We start from the raw sequence: 13,487 nt of genomic DNA, 5'->3' as shown, positions 1-13,487 counted from the left end.
TGAATTTGGTAGTATAGTCATTTTCACAATATTAATTCTTCATACCCAGGAACCTGGAATGTCTCTCCACCTGTTTATGCACCTTTGATTTCTTTCATCAGTGTCTTATAATTTTCTGTGTATGGTTCTTTTGTTTCCTTAGGTAAATTTATTCCTAGATATTTTATTCTTTTTGTTGCAATGGTGAATGGGATTGATTCCTTAATTTCTCTTTCTGATTTTTCATTGTCAGTATATAGATATGCAAGTGATTTCTGTGTATTGATTTTGTATCCTGCAACTTTGCAAAATTCACTGATTAGCCCTAGTAATTTTCTGATACTATCTTTAGGGTTTTCTATGTACAGTATCATATCATCTGCAAACAGTGAGAGCTTTACTTCTTCTTTTCTGATCTGGATTCCTTTTATTTCTTTTTCTTCTCTGATTGCTGTAGCTAGGACTTCCAGAACTATGTTGAATAATAGTGGTGAAAGTGGACACCCTTGTCTTGTTTCTGATCTTAGGGGGAATGCTTTCAATTTTTCACCACTTAGAATAATGTTCTTTAGCACCTTTTTTGAAAAGATAAACATTATTGATAATCCTTTGGCCATGCTCATTAAGAAAAAAAATAGACTTGAAATAAAAAAAGAAGTGAAAGAGAAAAAAATCACAACTGGTATCACAGAGATACAAAAAGTCACAAGGGAATACTACAATCAGTTATATGCCTACAAACTGAATGAAAAAGAAATGCGTAAATTCCTAGAAACTTATAATTTTCCAAGACTGAATCAGGAAGAAATATATAATCTGTACAGACTGACCACTAGTATTGAAATTGAATATGTAAAAAAAAAAAAAAAAAAAAAACTCACAGCAAACAAAAGTCCAAAGAGAAATGGCTTTAGAGGGGATTTCTACTAAACTTATACAAAAGAACTAATACCTATCCTTATCAAGCTATTTCAAAATATTGAAGAGGAGGAAACACTCCCCAAATCATTGTTCAAAGCCACCATTACCCAGCTACCAAAGGAAAACAAAGGAAAACTTTTTCACTACAGAAAAAGAAATTACAGGCCACTATCTCTGATGAAAAAAGATGGAAAAAAGCTCAACAAGATATTAGTGAACTGAATTCAAAAATATATAAAAAGGGATAAAACACCTTAATGAAGTGGGATTTATTCCAGAGATGGGAAGAATGATTCAATATACACAAATCAATGAATATAATTCACCATACTAACAAAGAAAAGTTATAGACCATCTCAATAGACAAAGCATTTGACAAAACTAATATACATTCATGATTAAAAAAAAAAAAAAAACCTTATCAAAGGTGATACAGAAGGAGCACAGCTCAACTTAATGAGACCCATTCATGACAAACCCACAGCTGACATAATACTCAATAGTGAAAAGCTGAAAGCTTTTCTTTTAAAATCAGGAACAAGACAAAGTTGTCCATTCTCATCACTTCTATTGAACATATATTGGAAGGCCTAGAGACAGTAAGCATAAAAGAAAATAAAAGATGTTCAAATAGGAAGGAAAAAGTAAAACTCTCACTATTTGAAGATGTATAATACTATACACAGAAAGTAATAATAATAATAATAACTCCACCAATAAGACCATTAAGGACAGTAAATGAATTCAATAAAGTTTAGGAAATAAGATTAATATACAGAAATCTTACATTTCTATACACTAACAATAAACTATCAGAAAGAGAATTTAAGAAACTAATCCCATCTACAATTACATGGAAAAAAATAAAATACCTAACAATAAACTTAACCAAGGAGGTGAAAGTCATCCGCTTAAAACCTATAAGACATTGATGAAGGAAAATGAAGAAAACACAAATGAAAAGAAAGGCCACGTTCATGGATTGGAAGAATTAATATTGTTAAGATGTCCGTATTACCCAAAACAATACACCAATTTAATGCAATTCCTAGGAAAAACTCTGTGACATTTTTCACAGAAATAGAATAAGAATAAATAAACAAACCCAGTTTGTTTCATCTATATGCTGGGCATATCATGAGAAATGCCAGGTGGATGAGTTATAAGCTGGAATCAAGAAAGGTGGGAGAAACATCCACAACCTTAGACATGAGGATGATACCACTCTCGTGGCAGAAGTGAAGAGGAACTTAACAGCCTCTTGATGATGGTGAAGGAGGAGTGTGAAAGAGCCAGCTTAAAACTAAATATATATAGAAAACAAAACTAGGATCGTGGCGTCTGGCCCCACTACTTCATGGCAAATGTAGGGGGAAAAAAGTGAAAGTAGTGACAGATTTCCTCTTCTTGGGCTCTAAAATCACTGCAGATGGTGACTGTAGCCTTGAAATCAGAAGACGTTTGCTTCTTGGCAGGAAAGCGATGACAAACCTAGACAGTGTGTTGGAAAGCAGAGACATTACTCTGCTGACAAAGGTACGTACAGTCAAGGCTATGGTGTTCCCCAGTGGTCATGTATGGTTGTGAGAGCTGGACCATAAAGAAGGCAGAGAACTGAAGAATTGATGCCTTCGAACTGTGGTGCTGGAGAGGACTCCTGGGAGTCCCTTGGACAGCAAGGAGATCAAACCAGTCAGTCTTGAGAAAAATCAATCTTGACTACTTGTTGGAAGGACTAATGCTGAAGCTGAAACTCCAGTATTTTGGTCATCTGATGCAAACAACTGACTCACTTCCCAGTGACTTTCCCAAGTCCCTGATGTTGAATAAGATTGAGCGCAGAAGGAGAAGAGGGCATCAGAGGATGAGATGGCTAGATGATATCACCAATGCAATGGACATGAACTTGAGAAAACTTCGGGAGATGGTAAATGACAGAGAGGTCTGGCATGTTGCAGTCCATGGGGTTGCAAAGAGTCAGACATGACTGAGCAACTGAACAACAACAACAGAATAAATAATTTTAAAATGAATACAGAACCACACACATACAAAAAAAAAAAAAACCCACAAATAGTCAGAGCAATCTTGAAAAAGAACAAAACTAGGGATATCATGCTTCCGGTGTTCAGACAATAGCACAAAACTACAGTAATCAAAACAAAAATTGACACATAAATCATAGCATAGGGATCCGAATCCCAGAAATAAACACATGTACATATGGTCAATTGCTGCTGCTAAGTCACTTCAGTCGTGTCCGACTCTGTGCGACCCCATAGACAGCAGCCCACCAGGCTCCCCTGTCCCTGGGATTCTCCAGGCAAGAACACTGGAGTGGGATGCCATTTCCTTCTCCAATGCATGAAAGTGAAAAGTGAAAGTGAAGTCACTCAATCGTGTCCAACTCTTCATGACCCCATGGACTGCAGCCTACCAGGCTCCTCCATCCATGGGATTTTCTAGGCAAGAGTACTGGATTGGGTTGCCATTGCCTTCTCCTATGGTCAATTAATCTATGACAAAGGAGGTAAAAAAAACAATATAATGGAGAAAAGACAGTCTCTTCAATATGTGATACTGTGAGAAAATTGGACACCAGCACATAAAAGAATGAGATTAGAACATTTCCTCACAATATATACCAAAAAATAAATAAAATTGCATTTAAACAAAAAGTGCCAGAGAGGATGTGGAGAAAAGGGACCCTCCTACACTTCAGTTCAGTCCCTCAGTCATGTCTGACTCTGCAACCCCATGAACCACAGCATGCCAGGCCTCCCTGTCCATCACCCACTCCCGGAGCCCACCCAAGCCCATGTCCATTGTGTCAGTGATGCCATCCAACCACCTCATCCTCTGTCGTCCCCTTCTCCTCCTGCCTTCAATCTTTCCCAGCATCAGGGTCTTTTCAAATGAGTCAGCTCTTCGCATCAGGTGGCCAAAGTATTGGAGTTTCAGCTTCAACATCAGTCCTTTCCATCAGGAAAGGTGGTCTGGTATTCCCATCTCTTTACGAATTTTCCAGTTTGTTGTGATCCACACCGTCAAAGGCTTTGGCATAGTCAATAAAGCAGAAATAGATGTTTTTCTGGAATTCTCTTGCTTTCTCTATGATCCAATGGATGTTGGCAATTTGATCTCTGGTTCCCCTGCCCTTCCTAAATCCAGCTTGAACATCTGCAAGTTCTTGGTTCACATACTGTTGAAGCCTTGCTCAGAGAATTTTGAGCATTACTTTACTAGCATGTGAGATAAGTGCAATTGTGCAGTAGTTTGAGCATTCTTCATCATTGTCTTTTTGGAACTGGAATGAAAGTTGACCTTTTCCAGTCCTGTGGCCACTACTGAGTTTTCCAAATTTCCTGAATACAGCACTTTCACAGCATCATATTTTAGGACTTGAAATAGCTCAGCTGGAATTCCATCACCTCCACTAGCTTTATTCGTAGTGATCCTTCCTAAGGCCCACTTGACTTCAGACTTCAGGATGTCTGGCTCTAGGTGAGTGGTCACACCATCATTGTTATCTGGGTTATTAAGATCTTCTTTGTACAGTTCTTCTGTGTATTCTTGCCACCTTTTCTTAATATCTTCTGCTTCTGTTAGGTCCATACCATTTCTGTCCTTTATTTTGCCCATCTTTGCATGAATTGTTCCATCGGTATCTCTAATTTTCTTGAAGAGATCTCTAGTCTTTCCCATTGTATTGTTTTCCTCTATTTCTTTGCATTGATCACTGAGGAAGGCTTTCTTATCTCTCCTTACTATTCTTTGGAACTCTGCATTCAGATGGCTATATCTTTTCCTTTCTCCTTTGCCTTTTACTTCTCTTCTTTTCTCAGCTATTTGTAAGGCATCCTCAGACAACAATTTTCCCTTTTTTGCATTTCTTTTTCTTGGGGATGGTCTTGATCCCTGCCTCCCATACAATGTCACAAACCTCTGTCCATAGTTCTTCAGGCACTCTGTCTATCAGATCTAATCCCTTGAATCTATTTGTCACTTTCACTGTATAATCATAAGGGATTTGATTTAGGTCATGTCAGAATGGTCTAGTGTTTTTCCTTACTTTCTTCAATTTATGTCTGAATTTTGAAATAGGGAGTTCATGATCTGAGCCACAGTCAGCTTCTGATCTTGTTTTTGCTGACTGTATAGAGCTTCTCCATCTTTGACTGCAAAGAATATAATCAATCTGATTTTGGTATTGACCATCTGGTGATGTCCATGTGTAGAGTTGTCTCTTGTGTTGTTGGAAGAGGATGTTTTCTATGACCAGTGCATTCTCTTGGCAAAACTCTGGTAGCCTTTGCCCTGTGTTAGCCTTTGCCTTTGTACAATTCATTTGGTACTCCAAGGCCAAACTTGCCTGTTACTCCAGCTATCTCTTGACTTCCTACTTTTGCATTCCTGTCCCCTATGAAAAGGACATTTTGTGTGTGTGTGTGTTAATTCTAGAAGTTCTTGTAGGTCTTCATAGAACTGTTCAATTTCAGCTTCTTCAGCATTAGTGTTTGGGGCATAGACTTGAATTACTGTGATATTGAATGGTTTGCCTTGGAAACGAAAAGAGATCATTCTGTCATTTTTAAGATTGCACCCAAGTACTGCATTTTAGACTCTTGTTTGACTGTGAGGGCTACTCCATTTCTTCTAAGGGATTCTTGACCACAGTAGTAGATATAATGGTCATCTGAATTAAATTAACCCATTCCAGCCCATTTTAGTTCACTGATTCCTAAAATGTCAGTTGTTCATTCTTGCCATCTCCTGTTTGACCACTTCCAGTTTACCTTGATTCATAGACCTAACATTCCAGGTTTCTATGAAATATTGTTCTTTACAGGATTGGACTTTATTTCCATCACTAGTCACATCTACAACTGGGCATTGTTTTTGCTTTGGCTCCATCCCTTCATTTTTTTCTGGAGTTATTTCTTCACTCTTCTCCAATAACATATTGGGCACCGACTGACCTGGGGACTTCATCTTTCAGTGTCCAGTCTTTTCATACTGTTCATGTCTCAAGGCAAGAACACTGAAGTGGTTTGCCATTCCCTCTGGACCACGTTTTGTCAAAACTCTCCACCATATCCTATCTGTCTTGGGTGGCCCTACACAGCATGGGTCCTAGTTTCATTGAGTTAGACAAGGCTGTGGTCCGTGTGATCAGTTTGGTTAGTTTTCTGTGATTGTGGTTTTCATTCTGTCTGCCTTCTGATGAGTAAGGATAAGAGGCTTATGGAATTATCAACCCCAGCCAATTGCATTTTGCCAATACTTTCACTGTTGATTTATTGTTGTTCAGTCGCTAAGTCCTGTCTTACTCCTTGCAACCCCTTGGACTGCAGCATACCAGGCTTCCCTGGCCTTCACTATCTCCCAGAATTTGGTCAAACTCATGTCCATTGAGTTGGTGATGCCATCCAACCATCTCATTCTCTTTTGCCCTCTTCTCCTTTTACCCTTAATCTTTCCTAAGCACCAGGGTCTTTTCCAATGAGGCAGCACTTTACATCACGTGACCAAAGTATTGGCGCTTCAGTTTCAGCATCAGTCCTTCCAATGAACATTCAGGGTTGATTTCCTTTAGCATTGACTGGTTTGATCTCCTTACAGTCCAAGGGACCCTCAAGAGTCTTCTCCAGCACCACAATTTAAAAGGATCAGTTTTTCAGCACTCAGCCTTCTTTATGGTCCAATTGTCACATCCATGCATAACTAATGGAAAAGCCATAGCTTTTACTATACTCAAATTTGTTGGCAAAGTGATGCCTCTGCTTTTTAATATGCTGTCTAGGTTTGTCACAGTTTTTCTTCCAAGGTGCAAGCATCTTTTAATTTTGTGGCTATAGTCACTGCCTGCAGTGATTTTGGAGCCAAGAAAATAAAATCTGTCACTGTTTCCACTTTCCCTACATCTATTTGCCTTAAAACAATGGGAGTGGGTGCCATGATCTTAGTTTTTTGAATGTTGAGTTTTAAGCCAGTTTTTTCATGCTCCTCTTTCACCCTAATTAAGAGGCTCTTTAGTTCCTCTTCAGTTTCTGCAATAAGGGTGATGTCATCTGCATATCTGAGGTTGTTATTTCTCCTAGCAATCTTGGCTCCAGCCTGTGATTCATACAGCCTGACATTTGTCATGATGGACTCTGCATATAATTAAATAAGCAGGGTAGCAATATACAGCCTTAATGTACTCCTTTTCCAATTTTGAACCAGTCCATTGTTCCATGTTCAATTCTAATTGTTGTTTCTTAACCTGGATACAAGTTTCTCAGAAGACAGGTAACACAGTCTAGTATTCCCATCTCTTTAAGAATTTTCCAGTTTGTTGTGATGCAGTCAAAGGTTTTAGCATAGTCAATGGAGCAGAAGTAGATGTTCTTCTGGAATTCCCTTGCTTTTCTATGATCCAATGGATGTTGGCAATTTGATCTCTGATTCCTCTGCCTTTTCTAAATCCAGCTTGTACATGTAGTTCTCTGTTCACATACTGCTGATGCCTAGATTGAAGGATTTTAGCATTACCTTGCTAGCATGTGAAATGAATACAATTGCACTGTAGTTTGAACATTCATTGCATTGCCTTTTTTTGGTATTGGAATGAAAACTGACCTTTTTCAGTCCTATGGCCACTGCTGAGTTTTCCAAATTTGCTGACATATTGAGTGCAGCATTTTAACAGCATTACCTTTTGGGTTTTAAATAGCTCAGTGGATTTCTATCACCTCCATTAGCTTTGTTCACAGTAATGCTTCCTAAGGCCCACTTGACTTCACACTCCAAGATGTCTGACTCTAGGTGAGTGGCCACACCATCGTGGTTATCTGGGCCATTAAGATCTCTTTTGCACAGTTCTTCTGTGTATTCTTGCCATCTCTTCTTGCTCTGCTTCTGTTAGGTCCTTGCCATTTCTATCCTTTATTGAGCCCATCTTTGCATGAAATGTTCCTTTGGTATCTCTAATTTCCTTGAAGAGATCTCTCGTCTTTTCCATTCTGTTGTTTTCCTCTATTTCACTTCTTCATTGATCACTGAGGAAGGCTTTCTTTATCTCTTTTTGCTATTCTTTGGAACTCTGCATTCAGATGGGTATATCTTTTCTTTTCTCTTCTCTTATTTTCTCAGCTATTTGTAAGGCCTCCTCAGACAGCCACTTTGCCTTCTGCATTACTTTATCTTAGGGATGGTTTTGGCCACCACCTCCTGTACAATGTTATGAACTTCTGTCCTTAGTTCTTTGAGCATTCTGTCTACCACATATAATCCCTTAAATCTATTCGTCACCTCTGCTGTATGCTGCTGCTGCTGCTAAGTTGCATCAGTCGTGTCCAACTCTATGCAACCCCATAGACAGCAGCCCACCAGGCTCCCCCATCCCTGGGATTCTCCAGGCAAGAACACTGGAGTGGGTTGCCATTGCCTTCTCCAATGCATGAAAGTGAAAAGTGAAAGTGAAGTCGCTCAGTCGTGTCCGACTCGTAGCAACCCCATGGACTGCAGCCCACCAGGCTCCTCCATCCATGGGACTTTCCAGGCAAGAGTACTGAAGTGGGGTGCCATTGCCTTCTCCAACCTCTACTGTATAATCATACGCAATTTGATTTAGGTCATACCTGAATGGTCTAGTGGTTTTCCCTACTTTCTTCAATTTAAGCCTGAATTCTGCAATAAAGAGCTCATGATATGAGCCACAGTCAGCTCCAGCTTTTTTTGTTTGTTTTTTTTCTGACTATATAGAGCTTCTCGGTCTTTGGATGCAAAGAATATAATCAATCTGATTTCGGTACTCACCATCTGGTGATATCCGTTTATAGAGTAGTCTCTAGTGTTTTTGGAAGAGGGTGTTTGCTATGATCAGTGTGTTCTCCTGGCAAAACTCTGTTAGCCTTTGCTATGCTTCATTTTGTACTCTAAAACCAAACTTGCCTGTTATTCCAGGTATCTCTTGACTTCCCAATCCCCTATGATGAAAAGGACATCTTTTTTTTTTTTTTTTGGTGTTAGTTCTAGAAGGTCTTATAGGTCTTCAGGCAACCATTCAACTTCAGCTTCTTTGGCATTAGTGTTTGGGGAATAGACTTGGATTACTGTGATTTTAAATGGTTTGCCTCAAAAATGAACCAAGATCATTCTGTTGTTTATGAGATTGCATCCAATAACTGCATTTCAGACTTTTGTTGACTATGAGGGCTACTCCATTTCTTCTGAGGAATTCTTGTCCACAGGAGTAGATACAATGGTCATCTGAATCATTATTGAGAAGCAAATCCTAAATATCCCTTCATGTCCTGTTTCTCCTAAAAGGAACCTGTGTCTCTAAAAGACAGGAGAGGTCACTTCCTCCTCAGCAGCTGTGCCTTTCCCTCCTTCCCTTATACCTTCCCATGCTTATTGATGTCACAGTACTTTTCTCTCTTTTTGTTCACTGTTTCTTACTTTACTGTCTGTCCCTCTCTCCAGTCCCACAGATGTCAGGCCCTTGAGAGCAGGGCCTCTGTCTGCTTTCTTTACACTAAAAATCAAGGCCCTTTACAACAACTTTATAGGATACAACCCTCAAAAACTGTGAATCACAGTATTGTACATTGGTAACCTATATTGTATATCAAGTGATCGTAAATAAATAAATAAGTGAAAACATAAAACCTAAATATCAGAGCTCTACATAGTGTCTGGTACATGGTACCAGAAGAAAGAGAAGAAAAGTTGCTTCTTCCCAAGTGTTAGTTAGCTCCGCTTCCAACAGCAAACAGAATGGAAAGGACAGATAAGTGAACATGTCTGCTGACTTTCTTCTCGTGTGGTTTTCTTTTAGATGAAAAGCCCATCTCTATGAATCAAGGAAAGTTAATTTGCCCAGGACATATATTTGACAAGGCTGGACAGTAAGTATTTAGGGTTGGGAGGCCATTTGGGCCAAGAATGTAGGAAGTCACCTCTGCTGGGCAACACATGTCTTTCTCAGGACAGCCCAGGTCACCCTCTGCACCTGGCCTGGTTGGTGGTCCCTCGAGGAGCTCAGAGACCCACTCAGGTTCTGCTGAGGGCAGGATTTGGAAGATATGCAACCAGGGATGGTAACTTTGCTCCAGGCAGCTTTTCCAAGGGACTCCAACATACTCTGTACATACAGAGGAGTCAGGATGGTGACACAGTACAGCCATTCCTGGTCACTTAGTTCATGGCCAGGAATACATCTGACCCCATTCAGGACTCCTCATTGTCTGATAACCCTCATTGCAGAGGCCAATCTCATGGTGCTTGGGGATAAACTCCCCTTAACCCTACAGACTGCTCTCCAGTAACCCTGACTGGCTGATGTTCAAAGTTATTACCATGAGAAGAACTGTGGGCTATGGACTGAGCCAAAAAAACTGTCTCTTTGACCTGGTGGTTACCCTCTGCCTTTCTGTGCTTTAGGGAGGTTTTCATTGATTACAGCCTGAACAATGGTGTCAGCTTTATAGGCGAAGACTTGAAAATTGTCAGCAAGGATTGTGTGAATGACAGGGTGGGACTGCGGGAACCTCAGTGGACTGCAGCTTGGGAAGAAGAAACAGAAGATGCAGGCACATCCTGGGAAGAAGAGGTGAGGGGAGAAAATTCCTCAAGAAAGGCCTAGCAAGTAGCTAATGAGACAAGCATCTCTGGCAGCACCTCACTGCCAGATAGGTGCCCTTATCCCTTTACCAGATTTGCAAAATTCACTGTAAACTCTTCTATAAGGGCACCGAGGTTGTAGGCATCTGTTCAGGCCTTGCAGATACTCTGCTCTCTGTGAACCATGTCATTGAAGGCCCTTTAAAGGGACCAATTCCAGCTCTAAGCAGACTCCAGAAACAGTGCTGAGGCTCTGTGTGCCCTGAACCCACCATGCCACCTCCCCTAACCCAGGGCTTGTGGTGGGGAGCTCAAGGCTACAGCCTGGATTCCAGCTGAGGTGAGTTGGAGAGGATGGGATACTGTGTACTAGGAAAACAGGGTCCAGGTGCTCTGAGACCCCTTGGCTCAAATCAAGGTGCAAGGCTCAAGGATCTGGAGGGTGGGAGAGCTGTGGCCATGTCCACTCAGCGTGTGTCTTCACTGCATTGCCGCAGCAGCAGACAGGGCTCTGAACCCATTCATGACCATCATAGCCCCCAGCCTCCCAAGACTGTTTGGAGAACACTGGTGGTCACTTTGCAGAGGTCGTCAGCCTCCCTTCTGCTTCTCCTCCTTTCTCATGCTCCTCCACTGCCCCTCTCTGCTAACCAGCTCTGCCCTCTGCCCTCTGTTCCTGGGGAGTTTGCAGGACTGTGGGGAGGGCAGGGCTCAGCTCAGGAAGAGGAAACTGGAAACAAAGTGCTGCTCCCAGGGGTCTGCTTTTCCCAGCTCTGAAACATCCAGGCTGCTTAACCTTGAGCAGCCCAACTTGGGCAACAGAGCCTGTCAGCCTGGAGTGAGTTTTCTCTGGGAGGAGGGATGCCTATGCTTAATGCCACTGCCCCTGTGTCCAGTCCTAGCTGGTGTGGGTTCTTGTAGTGTGACAGTCCTCGTCTGTCTCCCCTGCACCCTGCATATCCTCCTGTTGATCTGAGACTGAACCTCCACTTTTCCCACTAGAGTCTTTCCACCTGACAGCTGTTTGTCCATAGGTGCATTGAGAAGAGAACTCTGAAGCTGCCTGTGGCTCTGGGCCCAACACAGGGTCACCCTCAGCTTGAATGGGCCTCTCCTTTCAGCCTCCCTGTTTCCTGGGCATAGGCTCTCTCTGCACCCTTCCCTTCTGCTTCCCTCCAACACAGCCATTGATGTGGGGAAGAGCTGGGCAGTGCAGGCCCATGTATGCAGCACACGCACCCTTAGTTAAGAACAAGAGTACAGAGCTCATTCTCTAAGCCCCCATGCGGACATGTCCTATACTGGACTATAACCTCTGTCTAACATGCTCAAGTACGCACTTACTGCTGCTGCTGATGCTAAGTCGCTTCAGTCGTGTCTGACTCTGTGACTCCATAGACGGCAGCCCACCAGGCTCCCCCATCCCTGGGATTCTCCAGGCAAGAACACTGGAGTGGGTTGCCATTTCCTCCTCCAGTGCATGAAAGTGAAAAGTCAAAGTGAAATCGCTCAGTCATGTCTGACTCCTAGCGACCCCATGGACTGCAGCCTACCAGGCTCCTCCATCCATGGGATTTTCCAGGCAAGAGTACTGGAGTGGGGTGCCATCGCCTTCTCCTACCCACTTACTTCCTCACCACAATGTGAGACCGAGGCTGTAAGACAGGGAGTAGTTTTGCCTGAGGTTGCAAAGCTGAGAAATGGGGGAGAGAGGCTATGGCAAGGTGAGTTGGGTGTCCTATCTTGGCTATTGCACCCCCACTCTCAGGGGCCCTGCAACCTCCCTCTTACTCATCTGTGTATTGTAGTTTGTTGTGGTCCTCACAAAATCCAAGTGCTCTCAGCCAAAGCAGGTAGTGAGGGCTGGACTGTTACTCCTTGGAGGACTGGGCTTCCTTAACAGGGCTCTGGGGAGAGCCTCTGAGCAGGGCCAGTGGTAGGGTATTTAGCCAAGGGCTGCACAGTGGCTCTCTGGGTACCAGCCATGATCTCGTAGCCCCACTCTGGTCCCTGTAGATGAGGCAACCTGAGGAGAAGGGGAATTGTGGGGTCTAGTGTGGGAAGTGCATTTTGGGTACATGGGAATAAGTCACCCAAGTCAACCCCTGGTCTTTGGCATGTGTGCTCTCTACAGTATGAGCCTACAGAGCCTACAACTGTCCCAACAACTACCACAACAACCACAAAGCCTACCACTGTCACAACGAGCACGACGACCACAACTACAATGCCTACCACAGTCATGACAACAACACAGACAACCACCACAACACCTACCACAGTCAGGACAACAACAACAGAGAAGACCACAACACCTACCACAGTCCAGACAACAACAACAACAACAACACGGAAGACCACAACGCCCACCACAGTCAGGACAACAACAACAACAACACGGAGAACCACAACGCCCACCACAGTCAGGACAACAACAACAACAACACGGAGGACCACAACACCTACCACAGTCAAGACAACAACAACAACAACAACACGGAAGACCACAACGCCTACCACAGTCAAGACAACAACAACAACAACAACAACAACAACACGGAAGACCACAACGCCTACCACAGTCAGAACAACAACAACAACAACACGGAGGACCACAACACCTACCACAGTCAGGACAACAACAACAACAACACGGAGGACCACAACACCTACCACAGTCAGAACAACAACAACAACAACAACACGGAAGACCACAACACCTACCACAGTCAGAACAACAACAACAACAAGAAAAACAACAACAACAACACGGAAGACCACAACACCTACCACAGTCAGAACAACAACAACAACAACATGGAGGACCACAACGCCTACCACAGTCAAGACAACAACAACAACAACAACAAGGAGGACCACAACACCTACCACAGTCAGGACAACAATAACATGGAGGCCAATAAGGCCTTTCACTGTCAGGACGACAACATGGAGGCCCATAACGCCTTTCACCGTCA

General features: G+C 42.6%; 1 protein-coding gene across 1 annotated transcript in view; it reads left to right on the top strand.

Moving 5' to 3' along the window:
* The window catches only part of LOC133240559 (anthrax toxin receptor-like), a 39,088-nt gene extending 26,239 nt beyond the window's left edge, over positions 1-12,849 (top strand). The window contains exons 11-12 of the mRNA XM_061405598.1: positions 9,725-9,794; positions 12,644-12,849. Of these exons, the coding sequence (XP_061261582.1) occupies positions 9,725-9,794; positions 12,644-12,755 (182 nt within the window). The 3' untranslated portion in view covers positions 12,756-12,849. The remainder of the gene's footprint in view (positions 1-9,724; positions 9,795-12,643) is intronic.
* The last annotated feature ends 638 nt before the right edge of the window (positions 12,850-13,487 follow it).

This window comes from Bos javanicus, chromosome 28 (assembly GCF_032452875.1).
Source record: "Bos javanicus breed banteng chromosome 28, ARS-OSU_banteng_1.0, whole genome shotgun sequence".
Lineage (NCBI taxonomy): Eukaryota > Metazoa > Chordata > Mammalia > Artiodactyla > Bovidae > Bos > Bos javanicus.
The sequence above is the reverse complement of the archived record's forward strand: the minus strand, read 5'-3'. Positions and strand labels throughout refer to the sequence as shown.